The 20,305-nt window shown below is 29.1% G+C and overlaps 1 protein-coding gene across 2 annotated transcripts in view; it reads right to left on the reverse strand.

The window, feature by feature from the left end:
- Nucleotides 1-3,679: 3,679 nt before the first annotated feature.
- Nucleotides 3,680-20,305, reverse strand: part of LOC145241994 (protocadherin gamma-A4-like) — a 290,561-nt gene continuing 273,935 nt past the window's right edge. For both annotated transcript variants that reach the window (XM_080104876.1, XM_080104875.1), the window contains exons 8-9: nucleotides 19,263-19,410; nucleotides 3,680-4,300 (exon numbers count right to left, since the gene is read on the reverse strand). In XM_080104876.1, coding sequence (XP_079961002.1) covers nucleotides 3,723-4,300; nucleotides 19,263-19,410 — 726 coding nt within the window. In that variant the 3' untranslated portion in view covers nucleotides 3,680-3,722. The remainder of the gene's footprint in view (nucleotides 4,301-19,262; nucleotides 19,411-20,305) is intronic.

Consider the following 20,305-nt stretch of genomic DNA (forward strand, 5'->3'; position numbering starts at 1 on the left):
AAACAGTTCTTATAAGGAAATTGTCGGTGGGCCACCTAGCTTAAGGCATAGTTCATTAGTTAAAACTGGTTTGAGCTCTCCGACCTGCTGAAAAGATGTTTATATTGTTGACATCGAGATTTCATTTCCATTCAGCAGGTGCTGTATGCTTAACGCAGGAATAGAGGCGTAGACTATCAGCTTGACAATCCAGGATCCCGATTTGAAGCACTTGCCTGTCTAGCCATACTGATGTGCTGTAAATAATGAAACGATACTGTCTATGGATGACATATATATATATATATATATATATATATATATATATATATATATATATATATATATATATATATATATATATAGTCTCTAACCCTAAGCTTGACTGTCAGGTTTTGTATCCTGGCTTGAAGCACTTGCTTGTGCATCCACACTGATGAGCTGTTAACTGTTTGTGAATGACAATAATATATATAAAATATAAATAATATGATAGTGTTTTTGTTAATAAAGAATTACAGTCATTTGGAAACGTTTCTTTTTCTTTACGCTTTTCTTTATTCTTTTACCTTTTTCTTCTATTCAATACTATTATCTTTCACTGGATGTATTTTAATCTTTAATTGAAGAATTAGTAAATCATATTTACATTACCTCCCACTGCTTGGGGGGTCATGAAGCAACCAGATTCAAATCAGCGTCTGACTAACTTTGGATATTGTAAATTTTACAACGAACTGTACAGGGCAAAAAAAGGTTAACTTTCCAAAACAGCACCTCATCAGGATTGGAGATCTGCCAGATCACACTTTGGGAAATTCTCGTTTATGACAAATGTGATGGGGGAAAGAAGATGCATAAGTCTCCCTGCCCCCCCCCCTTTTCAATCTCTTTCGTCCACCCCCTCCCATTCAAAGAAGATCTGTAATCTACGATATATAAAAATGTTGAAGATTTCATGTCAGGATGTATATACCAATTTATACACTTTTACTTATCAGCACCTGATACAAGATTGAAAAAGATAAATAAAAATGAAATAAACTTTTTTTGATGCTTATTTAGAATTGAACCTAATTTTTAAAAAATACAAAAAAGTCTTTATGGTGTGCCTATCACAGAATCAATATTTATTTCTAAAAACCACGTAAATTGATCAGATAGTTTTATTTTTAACTAAAAATATCCAATTTTATGAGTAAGCCAAAAGGGACTATCTCACATCGCCATCTTGCACAAAAAAAAAATTGAAAAACAAGGGCAGGTTACTCCAAAGTAATTAAAACTTGTGAAATCAGCCTTGTAATGCTACCGATTTCACATTAATTGCTTTAAATAGTTTAAAACTGATTTTCTTTATAAAAATAAAACTTCTTGATTAATTTATATGATTTTTGGAATATGACATTCCAAGACGAGTATGTACATCTTAAAGATTGTTCTGTAGTTTTTTTTTTTGTTCTTTATTTTAAATTAGGTTGAATTCTAAATAAGAACACTTTTTCTTTTCTAGATGCATCCCTGCATCTCTATAAGAGTCTGTCTTTCAGTTGGTAGGTCGGTCCATCCGTCTGTCATGTTTCAGTTTGAAATAGCATTTTCACCACTAAGAGTGAAGATGCATAGATGCTCTTTATTTTCGATGCATTTTACTTTCAATGCATCTTATCAAGCAACTTTTTAAAGAGACTTTGTTAATGCTTAAATAGCATTTTCGTCGGTCTGTCATACTTTTTAAAGAGACTTTGTTAATGTTTAAATAGCATTTTCGTCGGTCTGTTATACTTCGGTATCAAATAAAACCTTTGCTGATCTGTGTAGCATAAGTTTTTAACTAGCAGTTTCATCACAAAATGTGCAGACTTAAAAATATCCGTTTTGCTTAAAAAAAAAAGTCTGTCGGCTGGATTCTACTAAATCAAGAGATTGTAAACTAAATGAAATTTTATCTTTACAAACATATATGCTATCATAAAAAAATTGGAAACTTTCCAATGAAAATGCAAGGAATTTGATATCAGAAAATGTATTAAATATTCTTGCCAAAAATATTTGAAATAGATATTTAAGAAGTGACTATTTTCAATTCCTAAACATTATTATAAATAATATATTATTTTATTGGAATCCTTTGAGATGAGTAATTTGTATATTTATTTGTTTGCAGACTGTTATCCTCATCTTCATTGTTGCTGTTGTCTCACCATGTTTTGGTCAACTAATCCTCTGGCCTTCTTTGGGTAGAATTTGAAACTGCTATCTTCAGACAATGCTGACTTGGATCCGTAAAGATGCAACGCCTCTAACCACTGTGTCATGGGCCCCATCACGGTTAATTACCTGAAAAACGCCAGAGGAATAGTTGGCAGAGTTGAGCAACAAGATGTCTGCTTACATTCTACTTGAACTTCTGCATGTCAGTACAGTCAGGAAAACAGGAGCCCAGAAGGGAATTCCAAAGTCTAGCTGTCCTAGGGAAGAAACTATTAGAGTAGAAGGCTTTCTGTCATCTGGGGATCTCCACTGTGTAGGTATGGAATTTAGCTGCTTGCCAGACTTGTCGGGGGTTATTTACATCGAGGGGTACAAGGGCTTGTAGTTGTCAGAGCACATACCATTAACATACTTGTAAAACAGGCAGAGAGTTGTAACATTTCATCAACGTGGCAAAGCCTAGCTGATAGTTCGGGACCTATTAGGTTGGGCACTCTCATCTGAACCCTGTATAGGAGTGAGAGACAAGTAGCAGATCCACCAGTCCAAATATAACAACAATACTTCATACATGGGCGAATGGTGGCCTTGTAGTGGTACAGGATACTCTCAGGCGGAAAAAACTTTCTAGCATGGTAGAGAGAGACCACTTTCTTTGCCACAGCTTTGGCAATGCTTTTAATGCTCAATCCATTTTCGCTTGGTCATTGTTTTCAATGTATTATTCAGACCACACATGTACATCCACTCTGATATATACTAGCGGATGTATAGCTAATGTAATCAGGGCCCGTGCAGCTCCAATCCCACCCTGCTTGGCCTAAGGTTAGAATCTCCCGGAGAGGCACAGGTGTTCTGCTCAAGTGAAAACATTAAACACACACACATACACAGAAATATTAAAGTTAAATGTTACATTCCAGATCTTAACAGTGCACCAGGTTCCAGTGAAGATGAGAATAACAGTCTGCAAATAAATATATAAATTTTTATGAATGTCTTTTAATGTACAATACTTACAGTTTGCAGAATCACCTAACCTTAAAGCAATTCTTATTGTTGACTTCTCCCTACAGAACATGATCGTAGGAAAAACTAAATTTTCTCATAATATGTAATAATTGATATTATTATAAAACGATTTGAATTTCTTAAACTTTAAAAATTTAAAAAGATTTCTTTAAAATTATTCTGAGATTGAGAAAACATTCCAAATTTCGTAGATTTATAAAAAAAATCCAAATTTCGTAGATCTTGTGTTATTCCAACTTAATCGTTCTTGATTTTATATTTAAAATTTCTTTTCTTTTGTAATATTAGTTTGTGCCTGATATTCAGAAATTTTAAATTATTTAAGATAAAACAAATAAAACTACCTTCCAGTAAATAATTACTTTTTCAGGATTTTTTGAATTTAAATTTAAAAAAAAAAAATAATTGACAGCTGAAATGACCTTCGACACATACTCATGCTAAAACACAGAAATTGTTGCTGTCATTCCGTTTAATCATCCAAATTTTAATAATGTTTAAACAGTGTGGTCTTTCGCATCTGCTTCGTTCCTTTTTGCCTCGGTTATAGTCTGTGGATTGTGCTCAAGCACATAATACTTTGGAACAGATAGTGGCAATGATTGTTCGACTTCTGCAGAATGGTCTCGCCGGTGCCGTGGCCCACCTTGAGGGGGTGGGGAGTTTTGGGTATTGGACTCCAAGACGTAATACTTTGGGAATGTAGCTTGCTCGATGTCTCTATCTGAATCGGGTAAGGGTGGTAGCTGTTGGAGACGAGCGGAATAACCAGCACTCTCCATTCCAGCGCAGGACGGTGAATTAGGGCGGGAGGAATCAGTGCTGACAGAAAAAGATTTGAGGCCTGTCCATCGTCGACTGCTGGGGCTGGGGCAGGGGCTTCGACTGTGGCTGTGGCTGTGACCGCTGTGACTGTGACTGCTCGGACTGTTTTTTGGCTTGTGCAGACACCTTGACGTAACCTTGGTTTCATGGCTAGGGCATGAGAGTCTTTGTTGTATTGCCTTCCTGTTTGAGTCTGGGTCCCGATCCACGCATGATGAGTGTGCTAGAGTGTAGTGAGAAGAATGCTGATCTAGAAAAAATAAAAAAATAAAACGTTATAAATTAAGTAATATAGATCTAGAAAACAACAAAAAATTAAACGTTATTAACTAAGTAATTAAGATCTAGAAAGCAAAAACAAAAAATGAAACGGTAGTCAACAGGTAAGAAAGATCTAGAAAACAAAAAAAATAAAACGTTAGTCCCTAAGTAATAAAGATCAAGAAACAAACAAAAAAATGACACATTAGTCACTAACTAATAAAGATCTAGACAACAAAAACAAAACATGAAACGTTAGTGACTAAGAAATAAAGATCAACAATACAAAAACAAAATATGAAACGTTAGTCACTAAGTAATAAAGATCAAGAAAACAAAATAAAAAAATGAAACGTTAGTCACTAAGTAATAAAGATAAAAAACAAACACAAAAATGAAACGTTAGTTACAAAGTAATAAAGATCTAGAAAAAAAAATGAAACGTTAGTGACTAAGTAATAAAGATCAACAATACAAAAACAAAAAATGAAACGTTAGTCACTAAGTAATAAAGATCAACAATACAAAAACAAAAAATGAAACGTTAGTCACTAAGAAATAAAGATCAACAATACAAAAACAAAAAATGAAACGTTAGTCACTAAGTAATAAAGATCAACAATACAAAAACAAAAAATGAAACGTTAGTCACTAAGAAATAAAGATCAACAATACAAAAACAAAAAATGAAACGTTAGTCACTAAGTAATAAAGATCAACAATACAAAAACAAAAAATGAAACGTTAGTCACTAAGAAATAAAGATCAAGAAAACAAAAACAAAAAATGAAACGTTAGTCACTAAGTAATAAAGATCAAGAAAACAAAAACAAAAAATGAAACGTTAGTCACTAAGTAATAAAGATCAACAATACAAAAACAAAAAATGAAACGTTAGTCACTAAGTAATAAAGATCAACAATACAAAAACAAAAAATGAAACGTTAGTCACTAAGTAATAAAGATCAACAATACAAAAACAAAAAATGAAACGTTAGTCACTAAGAAATAAAGATCAACAATACAAAAACAAAAAATGAAACGTTAGTCACTAAGAAATAAAGATCAACAATACAAAAACAAAAAATGAAACGTTAGTCACTAAGTAATAAAGATCAACAATACAAAAACAAAAAATGAAACGTTAGTCACTAAGAAATAAAGATCAACAATACAAAAACAAAAAATGAAACGTTAGTCACTAAGAAATAAAGATCAACAATACAAAAACAAAAAATGAAACGTTAGTCACTAAGTAATAAAGATCAACAATACAAAAACAAAAAATGAAACGTTAGTCACTAAGTAATAAAGATCAACAATACAAAAACAAAAAATGAAACGTTAGTCACTAAGTAATAAAGATCAACAATACAAAAACAAAAAATGAAACGTTAGTCACTAAGTAATAAAGATCAAGAAAACAAAAACAAAAAATGAAACGTTAGTCACTAAGTAATAAAGATCAACAATACAAAAACAAAAAATGAAACGTTAGTCACTAAGAAATAAAGATCAAGAAAACAAAAACAAAAAATGAAACGTTAGTCACTAAGTAATAAAGATCAACAATACAAAAACAAAAAATGAAACGTTAGTCACTAAGAAATAAAGATCAACAATACAAAAACAAAAAATGAAACGTTAGTCACTAAGTAATAAAGATCAACAATACAAAAACAAAAAATGAAACGTTAGTCACTAAGTAATAAAGATCAACAATACAAAAACAAAAAATGAAACGTTAGTCACTAAGAAATAAAGATCAACAATACAAAAACAAAAAATGAAACGTTAGTCACTAAGTAATAAAGATCTAGAAAACAAAAACAAAAATGAAATTTAGTCACTAAGTAATAAAGATCAACAATACAAAAACAAAAAATGAAACGTTAGTCACTAAGTAATAAAGATCAAGAAAACAAAAACAAAAAATGAAACGTTAGTCACTAAGTAATAAAGATCAACAATACAAAAACAAAAAATGAAACGTTAGTCACTAAGAAATAAAGATCAACAATACAAAAACAAAAAATGAAACGTTAGTCACTAAGTAATAAAGATCAAGAAAACAAAAACAAAAAATGAAACGTTAGTCACTAAGTAATAAAGATCAACAATACAAAAACAAAAAATGAAACGTTAGTCACTAAGTAATAAAGATCAACAATACAAAAACAAAAAATGAAACGTTAGTCACTAAGTAATAAAGATCAAGAAAACAAAAACAAAAAATGAAACGTTAGTCACTAAGTAATAAAGATCAACAATACAAAAACAAAAAATGAAACGTTAGTCACTAAGTAATAAAGATCAACAATACAAAAACAAAAAATGAAACGTTAGTCACTAAGTAATAAAGATCAACAATACAAAAACAAAAAATGAAACGTTAGTCACTAAGTAATAAAGATCAACAATACAAAAACAAAAAATGAAACGTTAGTCACTAAGAAATAAAGATCAACAATACAAAAACAAAAAATGAAACGTTAGTCACTAAGTAATAAAGATCAAGAAAACAAAAACAAAAAATGAAACGTTAGTCACTAAGTAATAAAGATCAACAATACAAAAACAAAAAATGAAACGTTAGTCACTAAGAAATAAAGATCAACAATACAAAAACAAAAAATGAAACGTTAGTCACTAAGTAATAAAGATCAAGAAAACAAAAACAAAAAATGAAACGTTAGTCACTAAGTAATAAAGATCAACAATACAAAAACAAAAAATGAAACGTTAGTCACTAAGTAATAAAGATCAACAATACAAAAACAAAAAATGAAACGTTAGTCACTAAGTAATAAAGATCAACAATACAAAAACAAAAAATGAAACGTTAGTCACTAAGTAATAAAGATCAACAATACAAAAACAAAAAATGAAACGTAAGTCACTAAGTAATAAAGATCAACAATACAAAAACAAAAAATGAAACGTTAGTCACTAAGTAATAAAGATCAAGAAAACAAAAACAAAAAATGAAACGTTAGTCACTAAGTAATAAAGATCAACAATACAAAAACAAAAAATGAAACGTTAGTCACTAAGTAATAAAGATCAACAATACAAAAACAAAAAATGAAACGTTAGTCACTAAGTAATAAAGATCAACAATACAAAAACAAAAAATGAAACGTTAGTCACTAAGTAATAAAGATCAACAATACAAAAACAAAAAATGAAACGTTAGTCACTAAGTAATAAAGATCAACAATACAAAAACAAAAAATGAAACGTTAGTCACTAAGTAATAAAGATCAACAATACAAAAACAAAAAATGAAACGTTAGTCACTAAGTAATAAAGATCAACAATACAAAAACAAAAAATGAAACGTTAGTCACTAAGTAATAAAGATCAACAATACAAAAACAAAAAATGAAACGTTAGTCACTAAGTAATAAAGATCAACAATACAAAAACAAAAAATGAAACGTTAGTCACTAAGTAATAAAGATCAACAATACAAAAACAAAAAATGAAACGTAAGTCACTAAGTAATAAAGATCAAGAAAACAAAAACAAAAAATGAAACGTTAGTCACTAAGTAATAAAGATCAACAATACAAAAACAAAAAATGAAACGTTAGTCACTAAGTAATAAAGATCAACAATACAAAAACAAAAAATGAAACGTTAGTCACTAAGTAATAAAGATCAACAATACAAAAACAAAAAATGAAACGTTAGTCACTAAGTAATAAAGATCAACAATACAAAAACAAAAAATGAAACGTAAGTCACTAAGTAATAAAGATCAAGAAAACAAAAACAAAAAATGAAACGTTAGTCACTAAGTAATAAAGATCAACAATACAAAAACAAAAAATGAAACGTAAGTCACTAAGTAATAAAGATCAACAATACAAAAACAAAAAATGAAACGTTAGTCACTAAGTAATAAAGATCAAGAAAACAAAAACAAAAAATGAAACGTTAGTCACTAAGTAATAAAGATCAACAATACAAAAACAAAAAATGAAACGTTAGTCACTAAGTAATAAAGATCAACAATACAAAAACAAAAAATGAAACGTTAGTCACTAAGTAATAAAGATCAACAATACAAAAACAAAAAATGAAACGTAAGTCACTAAGTAATAAAAATCAACAATACAAAAACAAAAAATGAAACGTTAGTCACTAAGTAATAAAGATCAAGAAAACAAAAACAAAAAATGAAACGTTAGTCACTAAGTAATAAAGATCAACAATACAAAAACAAAAAATGAAACGTTAGTCACTAAGTAATAAAGATCAACAATACAAAAACAAAAAATGAAACGTTAGTCACTAAGTAATAAAGATCAACAATACAAAAACAAAAAATGAAACGTTAGTCACTAAGTAATAAAGATCAACAATACAAAAACAAAAAATGAAACGTTAGTCACTAAGTAATAAAGATCAACAATACAAAAACAAAAAATGAAACGTTAGTCACTAAGTAATAAAGATCAACAATACAAAAACAAAAAATGAAACGTTAGTCACTAAGTAATAAAGATCAACAATACAAAAACAAAAAATGAAACGTTAGTCACTAAGTAATAAAGATCAACAATACAAAAACAAAAAATGAAACGTTAGTCACTAAGTAATAAAGATCAACAATACAAAAACAAAAAATGAAACGTTAGTCACTAAGTAATAAAGATCAACAATACAAAAACAAAAAATGAAACGTTAGTCACTAAGTAATAAAGATCAACAATACAAAAACAAAAAATGAAACGTTAGTCACTAAGTAATAAAGATCAACAATACAAAAACAAAAAATGAAACGTTAGTCACTAAGTAATAAAGATCAACAATACAAAAACAAAAAATGAAACGTTAGTCACTAAGAAATAAAGATCAACAATACAAAAACAAAAAATGAAACGTTAGTCACTAAGTAATAAAGATCAACAATACAAAAACAAAAAATGAAACGTTAGTCACTAAGTAATAAAGATCAAGAAAACAACAACAAAAAATGAAACGTTAGTCACTAAGTAATAAAGATCAACAATACAAAAACAAAAAATGAAACGTTAGTCACTAAGTAATAAAGATCAACAATACAAAAACAAAAAATGAAACGTTAGTCACTAAGTAATAAAGATCAACAATACAAAAACAAAAAATGAAACGTTAGTCACTAAGTAATAAAGATCAACAATACAAAAACAAAAAATGAAACGTTAGTCACTAAGTAATAAAGATCAACAATACAAAAACAAAAAATGAAACGTTAGTCACTAAGTAATAAAGATCAACAATACAAAAACAAAAAATGAAACGTTAGTCACTAAGTAATAAAGATCAACAATACAAAAACAAAAAATGAAACGTTAGTCACTAAGAAATAAAGATCAACAATACAAAAACAAAAAATGAAACGTTAGTCACTAAGTAATAAAGATCAAGAAAACAAAAACAAAAAATGAAACGTTAGTCACTAAGTAATAAAGATCAACAATACAAAAACAAAAAATGAAACGTTAGTCACTAAGTAATAAAGATCAACAATACAAAAACAAAAAATGAAACGTTAGTCACTAAGTAATAAAGATCAAGAAAACAAAAACAAAAAATGAAACGTTAGTCACTAAGTAATAAAGATCAACAATACAAAAACAAAAAATGAAACGTTAGTCACTAAGTAATAAAGATCAACAATACAAAAACAAAAAATGAAACGTTAGTCACTAAGTAATAAAGATCAACAATACAAAAACAAAAAATGAAACGTTAGTCACTAAGTAATAAAGATCAACAATACAAAAACAAAAAATGAAACGTTAGTCACTAAGTAATAAAGATCAACAATACAAAAAAAAAAAATGAAACGTTAGTCACTAAGTAATAAAGATCAACAATACAAAAACAAAAAATGAAACGTTAGTCACTAAGTAATAAAGATCAACAATACAAAAACAAAAAATGAAACGTTAGTCACTAAGTAATAAAGATCAACAATACAAAAACAAAAAATGAAACGTTAGTCACTAAGAAATAAAGATCAAGAAAACAAAAACAAAAAATGTAACATTAGTCACTAAGTAATAAAGATCAACAATACAAAAACAAAAAATGAAACGTTAGTCACTAAGTAATAAAGATCAAGAAAACAAAAACAAAAAATAAAACGTTAGTCACTAAGTAATAAAGATCAACAATACAAAAACAAAAAATGTAACATTAGTCACTAAGTAATAAAGATCAACAAAACAAAAACAAAAAATGAAACGTTAGTCACTAAGTAATAAAGATCAAGAAAACAAAAACAAAAAATGAAACGTTAGTCACTAAGTAATAAAGATCAACAATACAAAAACAAAAAATGAAACGTTAGTCACTAAGTAATAAAGATCAACAAAACAAAAACAAAAAATGAAACGTTAGTCACTAAGTAATAAAGATCAAGAAAACAAAAACAAAAAATGAAACGTTAGTCACTAAGTAATAAAGATCAAGAAAACAAAAACAAAAAATGAAACGTTAGTCACTAAGTAATAAAGATCAACAATACAAAAACAAAAAATGAAACGTTAGTCACTAAGTAATAAAGATCAACAATACAAAAACAAAAAATGAAACGTTAGTCACTAAGTAATAAAGATCAACAATACAAAAACAAAAAATGAAACGTTAGTCACTAAGTAATAAAGATCAACAAAACAAAAACAAAAAATGAAACGTTAGTCACTAAGTAATAAAGATCAACAATACAAAAACAAAAAATGAAACGTTAGTCACTAAGTAATAAAGATCAACAATACAAAAACAAAAAATGAAACGTTAGTCACTAAGTAATAAAGATCAACAATACAAAAACAAAAAATGAAACGTTAGTCACTAAGTAATAAAGATCAACAATACAAAAACAAAAAATGAAACGTTAGTCACTAAGTAATAAAGATCAACAAAACAAAAACAAAAAATGAAACGTTAGTCACTAAGTAATAAAGATCAACAATACAAAAACAAAAAATGAAACGTTAGTCACTAAGTAATAAAGATCAACAAAACAAAAACAAAAAATGAAACGTTAGTCACTAAGTAATAAAGATCAACAATACAAAAACAAAAAATGAAACGTTAGTCACTAAGTAATAAAGATCAACAAAACAAAAACAAAAAATGAAACGTTAGTCACTAAGTAATAAAGATCAAGAAAACAAAAACAAAAAATGAAACGTTAGTCACTAAGTAATAAAGATCAACAATACAAAAACAAAAAATGAAACGTTAGTCACTAAGTAATAAAGATCAACAAAACAAAAACAAAAAATGAAACGTTAGTCACTAAGTAATAAAGATCAAGAAAACAAAAACAAAAAATGAAACGTTAGTCACTAAGTAATAAAGATCAACAATACAAAAACAAAAAATGAAACGTTAGTCACTAAGTAATAAAGATCAACAAAACAAAAACAAAAAATGAAACGTTAGTCACTAAGTAATAAAGATCAAGAAAACAAAAACAAAAAATGAAACGTTAGTCACTAAGTAATAAAGATCAACAAAACAAAAACAAAAAATGAAACGTTAGTCACTAAGTAATAAAGATCAACAAAACAAAAACAAAAAATGAAACGTTAGTCACTAAGTAATAAAGATCAACAATACAAAAACAAAAAATGAAACGTTAGTCACTAAGTAATAAAGATCAACAAAACAAAAACAAAAAATGAAACGTTAGTCACTAAGTAATAAAGATCAAGAAAACAAAAACAAAAAATGAAACGTTAGTCACTAAGTAATAAAGATCAACAATACAAAAACAAAAAATGAAACGTTAGTCACTAAGTAATAAAGATCAACAAAACAAAAACAAAAAATTAAACGTTAGTCACTAAGTAATAAAGATCAACAATACAAAAACAAAAAATGAAACGTTAGTCACTAAGTAATAAAGATCAACAAAACAAAAACAAAAAATGAAACGTTAGTCACTAAGTAATAAAGATCAAGAAAACAAAAACAAAAAATGAAACGTTAGTCACTAAGTAATAAAGATCAACAATACAAAAACAAAAAATGAAACGTTAGTCACTAAGTAATAAAGATCAACAATACAAAAACAAAAAATGAAACGTTAGTCACTAAGTAATAAAGATCAACAAAACAAAAACAAAAAATGAAACGTTAGTCACTAAGTAATAAAGATCAAGAAAACAAAAACAAAAAATGAAACGTTAGTCACTAAGTAATAAAGATCAACAAAACAAAAACAAAAAATGAAACGTTAGTCACTAAGTAATAAAGATCAACAAAACAAAAACAAAAAATGAAACGTTAGTCACTAAGTAATAAAGATCAACAATACAAAAACAAAAAATGAAACGTTAGTCACTAAGTAATAAAGATCAACAAAACAAAAACAAAAAATAAAACGTTAGTCACTAAGTAATAAAGATCAAGAAAACAAAAACAAAAAATGAAACGTTAGTCACTAAGTAATAAAGATCAACAATACAAAAACAAAAAATGAAACGTTAGTCACTAAGTAATAAAGATCAACAATACAAAAACAAAAAATGAAACGTTAGTCACTAAGTAATAAAGATCAACAAAACAAAAACAAAAAATGAAACGTTAGTCACTAAGTAATAAAGATCAAGAAAACAAAAACAAAAAATGAAACGTTAGTCACTAAGTAATAAAGATCAACAATACAAAAACAAAAAATGAAACGTTAGTCACTAAGTAATAAAGATCAACAAAACAAAAACAAAAAATGAAACGTTAGTCACTAAGTAATAAAGATCAACAAAACAAAAACAAAAAATGAAACGTTAGTCACTAAGTAATAAAGATCAACAAAACAAAAACAAAAAATGAAACGTTAGTCACTAAGTAATAAAGATCAACAAAACAAAAACAAAAAATGAAACGTTAGTCACTAAGTAATAAAGATCAACAAAACAAAAACAAAAAATGAAACGTTAGTCACTAAGTAATAAAGATCAACAAAACAAAAACAAAAAATGAAACGTTAGTCACTAAGTAATAAAGATCAACAAAACAAAAACAAAAAATGAAACGTTAGTCACTAAGTAATAAAGATCAACAAAACAAAAACAAAAAATGAAACGTTAGTCACTAAGTAATAAAGATCAACAATACAAAAACAAAAAATGAAACGTTAGTCACTAAGTAATAAAGATCATCAAAACAAAAACAAAAAATGAAACGTTAGTCACTAAGTAATAAAGATCAAGAAAACAAAAACAAAAAATGAAACGTTAGTCACTAAGTAATAAAGATCAACAATACAAAAACAAAAAATGAAACGTTAGTCACTAAGTAATAAAGATCAACAAAACAAAAACAAAAAATGAAACGTTAGTCACTAAGTAATAAAGATCAAGAAAACAAAAACAAAAAATGAAACGTTAGTCACTAAGTAATAAAGATCAACAATACAAAAACAAAAAATGAAACGTTAGTCACTAAGTAATAAAGATCAACAAAACAAAAACAAAAAATGAAACGTTAGTCACTAAGTAATAAAGATCAAGAAAACAAAAACAAAAAATGAAACGTTAGTCACTAAGTAATAAAGATCATCAATACAAAAACAAAAAATGAAACGTTAGTCACTAAGTAATAAAGATCAACAAAACAAAAACAAAAAATGAAACGTTAGTCACTAAGTAATAAAGATCAAGAAAACAAAAACAAAAAATAAAACGTTAGTCACTAAGTAATAAAGATCAACAATACAAAAACAAAAAATGAAACGTTAGTCACTAAGTAATAAAAATATAGAAAAGAAAAACAAAAAAAATGTAACATTAGTCACTAAGAAATAAAGATCTGGAAAACAAAACAAAAAAATGAAACGTAAGTCACTAAGTAATGAACATCTTGAAAACAAAACAAAAAATAAAATTTAGTCACTAAGTAATAAAGATCTAGAAAACAAAAAACAAAAAATGGAACGTTAATCACTAAGTAACACAGATCTAGAAAACAAAAAACAAAAAATGAAACGTTAGTCACAAAAAATGACGATCTAGAAAACAAAAACAAAAAAATGAAACTAAGAAATAAAAGAAATTAGAAAAATGTTTCAATGTCAGGTTTGCACACATTACAGTTTAATCATTGAAAGTTTATTTTGCAAACAAATAATAAAAATATGGAGTTTCGTCTTTACAATTTGAAAGTCGTCTACCAAATAAAGTAAATTTTTAAAATAAAGAAAATACTTTAAATATTTTAAGACAATCATGCTAACAGACGTCATTTAAATCGTAATAAGACAACTCAACGGTACCAAACACACAACTCATATTATTTGGATTATATATATGCAATGTTAAAATTGACGAAATAGATAATGTGCCCATGTTACTTCTCTTCTTGACTAGAATATATATTCCAAAATTCATTAAAAAAAATTATACAGATAATCTTACAAAATTACAAAATAAACAATGCGCCTATGTTACTCATCATGTTGATTAGAATATACATTTCAAAATTTATAAGGATCAGTTCATTAGTATAGAAGATTACCCTGCACATATAACGCATACCTAACTATATAATTTGTTTTATTATTAATACATACATATTTTTCGATGGATGTATAGAAATAATATAAATCATTTGTAATTTTTTTTTATCATTCACGTTCATCCCTAATAAGGCATATCACTATTTGGACGTAAAGGGCTACTATTTGTGATCAGGCCTAAGAAAGATTAACAAGATATTAGTTTACATTACATTTAAACTTCTGCATATCAGTACAGCCAGGGAAGCAGGTAGCAGGTAGGGAATTCCAAATTCTTACTGTTTGAGGGAATAAACGATTAGAATAGAAAGCTTACTGACATTTAGGGACCTCAACAGTGAAGGGATGAGATTTTGTTGCTAATAATAATAATAACAATGAAATAACGATTCTGACGCGTCATAAACTTTGCAGTTGAACCAATGATCTCTTACCACCATTTCAATGGGACTCATCATTAACAAGAGATCTTTAAAGTTCTGATCTCTTGTTCATATTATTTGGATTCTTCAGACTACTGTTCTCATCTGGCTTGTTATTTTCACAACGTTTCAGTCAATGTAACCTCTGACCATTTTCAGGTGTATCTTTGTTGAACTCAGGAATCTGCACAGAATTTTAAATGGAACCATGTTGGTAGCATTCTCTCATTCCATCAGCCATGACTGAGTAATCTGTAATTTTCTTTTTTATCAACTTTTCACCCCAAACAAGGCAAATTGCCACTTTGGTGTAGGGGGCTACTATCAGGGACCTAAGTTGCAGGGGTACTATGTAGGGAGTTTAGCAGCAAGATGTCTGTTCACATTACACTTGAATTTCTGCACGTCAGTACAGTTGGGGAAGCAAGAAACTGGAAGGGAATTCCAAAGTCCTGCAGTTCTGTTAGAGTAGAAGGTTTTCTTACATCTAGGGATCTCGGCTGTGTAGGGGTGAAACTTTGCTGCTTGTCGGGTTTGTTGGGGGTATTTTTGTCGAGGGGGTACAAGGGCTTGTGGTTCGTCAGAGCATCCACCATAGAAATAATTGTAAAACATGCAGAGGGATGCAACATTTCATCGATGGGACAAAGGCTGAAGCCTAGATGACAATTCAGAACCTATTAGGTTGGCGACTCTCTTTTGGACCCTGACCAGGAGTGAGAGACTAGTAGAAGATGCACTAGCCCAAATGTGACAGCAGTACTCCATACATGGGCGAATGGTGGCTTTTGTAGAAGTACAGGATGCTTTTAGGTGTAAGTAACTTTCTAGCATGGTATAGAGAGCCCACCTTCTTTGCAGCAGCCTTGGGAATGATCTTGATGTATCTATTCCAACTCAAGTTTCGTGTGAACGTTAAGCCAAGGAGCTTGAACGAAGTGCTTTCAGGTAAAGTATCTCTAGCCATAGCTATTCCTGGTTGGTAATTATATTTTTAGTGTCACCGGCACTGAAGATTGAAACTTCAGCCTTCAACCTTCAGAAATATAACTTTTACAAATGAATATACACTACGCCGCAGGTCACTGCAAACAATTCTAGTACGAATTTTAGGAGCCTTATACCTTTTTTTTTCCAGATATAAATATCAGTATTTATTATATATATATATATATATATATATATATATATATATATATATATATATATATAATAAAAATAAAGATATTTATTTTACTACCTACTTTATTATTATATGTATATTATCTATTATTTATAATTTATGCACCCTAAAATTAGAATTATGAATTACTTAGGATTTCTACCCAATCATAGCTGTCGAAACAAGAGCATGCTACTCCTAGGGATTAAATAAAGGGCTAAATAAATAATGAGCTCACACATTCCAGTACTCTTAACAGAAAAAACAAATATAACCTGGTCACCTTAAAACACTAACATTAGCAAAGTATTCCTTAAACTAGAAGAAACACTTACCCAAACAATGAAATTAATCTGTTTATAAGGATTAGGCTACGGGTATTAACACATGTCTTAATAGTTCAGTTGGGAACATCAAGGTTGTTGCTAAAGTAAACTTGTTTAATATGATGTTGAATATGATTCTATCCCACAGACATGCACACAGTGTTTCCTTTATATATATATATATATATATATATATATATATATATATAGTAAGTTATAAAATGTACATGGCGATTAAGCTACACTGAATATTCCGCGTTTCATCCACTCTAGGATTCTTCAGGCTTATGCATAAGCCTATGCATTCAGGCTTATGCATAAGCCTGAAGAATCCGAGAGTAGATGAAACGCGGAATATTCAGTGTAGCTTAATCGCCATATACATTTTATAACTTACAAACTAGCTCTACCTACGTATTGAAGTAAATACTTAAAGTTTACGCATAAATCTATACTTTCGTATATTAATTTTATGTGAGTAAATTAAGTAATTATATATATATATATATATATATATATATATATATATATATATATATACCCACAGAACAATTGCATGACCAGGGTCATCTTTACAAGTTCTTTCCCACAAACTGTTTGTGGGAAAAAACCCCAGCAAAGTGCTTGATTATAAAGAAAAAAAATTCAATATAAGAGCATAATATTTATTTGAAAAACTTTACAGAACGTCAGAAAAAACATTGGTACTGTTGATTTCAATTCAGAGTATGGACATGAAACGTTGAGCCGATGCTGCATAGAAATTTATGAGAAAAAGAGATTAAGACTTACTTGACATGTCTTAGAGGTCATCAATATGGACGGATCATTGTTTATCTTTATTTGCTTCTTCACAAGGGAAGAATTGGATACAAGGCCGGTTTTTAATGTGGGGAAAAAAGCATGCTGGATTGAACAAAATAAAAATTGCCTCAGTCTAGAAAAATTTCTCCTCCACTGACCGAGGACAGAAAGTTGAAGTGTAGTACCAGAACACATACTACACTCTGCTCCTAGTTAAAAAGCCAAATCGTTGTTAATTATTTTATTATCTCAAGTACATGATTCACATAAAGATAGCGATTATTATCTTTAAGAGTTTATTTAGCCTGTAAATGAATTCTGTACTATCAGTCATAACAATTTAATAATTTATATTTCAACTTTTTTTTTTTCTCATTCTATTCAATTTTGAACTCTTGAAAACACTGCATCACTGCCAATTCCAACTTTTACCCAGGACTAGGAGATAAATTGGGGATTCATACCTGTTCCAATAATGTTAGTGTAAAATTGAACATATTAGATTTGACTGGGTTTGAGCTTGGTATAGATGATTTCATAGTCTGTGGCAGTATGCATTAGGACAATCATGAACCCTTCACCTGTTGAAGATAGTTTAATAGGAGAGAAGGGGCTTCTACATCATAAGACTGAAATTCAAAATGTTGAATTTCAAGTAAAACACATGGTACCCACATAATTGACGTGTCGCAAAAAGTAACATATCCAAAAATTACAAAAAATGATAAAATAGAACAATAATTATTATCGAAAAACAGTTTTTAATGGACAGGAGCTGCTAAAAACAGCCTATCCTGCCTTGACAGAGTACAAAATAGACTTTGTGGCTTTGTGGGGGATGCCCTTTTCTCTTCCCTGCAACCTCTCTCCCACAGAAGAGACGTTGTGAGCCTATCTTTGTTTTATCGTTATTTCCATGGAAGGTGCTCGTCTGAGCTCCAATCTGTAGTCCCCCCTCGCCAATCTTTTACGAAAAACACCCATCTAGCTGAATCCACTGTCAAAAACATTCCCCACTCTTTATCTATGCCTAAATCAAAACGTAGATTCCATGAATAAAGCTTTTTTCTTAGAACTGCACGCCTGTGGAACTCTGTTCCGTCTGCCTGCTTCCTTCCTGACTACAACTTGGATGTCTTCAAGTCCAACGTAAACAAATTCCTGATGAACCGCCCCCCCCTTAAGCAGACATTTTTATTAAATCTTCACACTAACGTACTGTACATGCAATAACCCTTATCCCTGAGTGACTTCCGGACCTTGATAAGTAAAAAAAGAAAAAAAAAAAAAATATGGCTGCTATTTTGAATTGCGTTAGCATCACGTGACATAAGCAAAAGGGCAAGTAACTCAGTTCTCAGAAATTCAGAACTGAATTATCTCCTCTGTCAATGTTTTTTTTAAATTTTTATTTAGCCAAATCTAGCGAAATCGCTCAAATTTTGTTCAATTCTTTTTTCATTAATAATTATTTTTCTATCTTATCATTTTTCATAATTTTTGGATATGTTACTCTTTGCGACATGACAAGTACGTAGATACCATTTATTTTACTTGAAATTCAATATTTCAATTTTTGAATTTGTTCTCATGATGCCGAAGCACCAGAGAGAATGTAAGTGAGAGAGTTCATATCTGTTGACGGATTTGTTTATTTTGCAAGATTTATGTTTAAATCTACTTATGAATTTTATTATCATTCCAGTCGTACATACCTGACACATGTGGATCATGTGTGATGCGTCTCTTATTCCTGCCTTCTATACTATCACCATCACTGTGATAGGACAACACGGACAGTTCTTTGTGCTGTTCCCCAAACATAAACGTTCTCCTTGTTCCACCCGATGCTGTTCCTATTTCCTGTTTGACGCAAATGACAACAACAATAATATCAATCAAAAAAAAAAAAAAAAAAAATCAACAGTTCAACAAAAAGATTCTGAATATTCATCAATAATATGAAGGCCATTCAAAAAGTAAAACCTCCTATTTTTTTTAAACTGACAATACAAAGAAAAACAGAAAACATTAGTTTTTGAACACTCCGTGTAATATAGTATTTATGCTGAATCTGAGTTATCAACGTCTGTTTCTCTAGGGTTTTTCCCCTATATACTTTTATAGCGCAAAGTACATGCTTGAGTTCAGATATATACCAACTTTATCATTAACCCTTCATGATCTGGTTGAACTAGTTCATTCAGTTATAAATAAATGAATATAATGGCATAAGTAAAGTGGGAATTGATACTAACACACCTTGTACGTATTAGTTCAGTATATGGGTTGATGCCAGATACCTGCAGATTGCAACTGTCCATTGCTTATGTCCAGTATGCCACCAGAGGGGAGGATTTCGTTTGTTGTCATAAACACATTTATTTCAAGCACTATAGATAATAATCAAAATAAGTTTATGAAATGCAAAAATTCTTAGTGGTAGTTTAACTATTGAACTTCATAATTTATCCAGTTTGAAGACAATCATAGTACCATTACCCTTTAAGCTAAGTAAAATTAACAATAAATAAATAATAATAAATAAATCGTCTACATCATAATTTAGGTCATAAAGGGTTTAGTAATAACACACACACACACACACACACACACACACACACACACACACACACATTTCCAATGGACCATCTGTAAAAAAAAAAAGAAGGAATATTCAGTGTAGCAGGAAGTGGTGAAAATATTGAAGAGTGATTATTTCAAGAAACTTTTCTTTCCCCTTAGTCAATGATGAAAT

The sequence above is a fragment of the Euprymna scolopes genome, chromosome 21, assembly GCF_053919585.1.
Source record: "Euprymna scolopes isolate OS-2025 chromosome 21, ASM5391958v1, whole genome shotgun sequence".
Classification (NCBI taxonomy): domain Eukaryota; kingdom Metazoa; phylum Mollusca; class Cephalopoda; order Sepiida; family Sepiolidae; genus Euprymna; species Euprymna scolopes.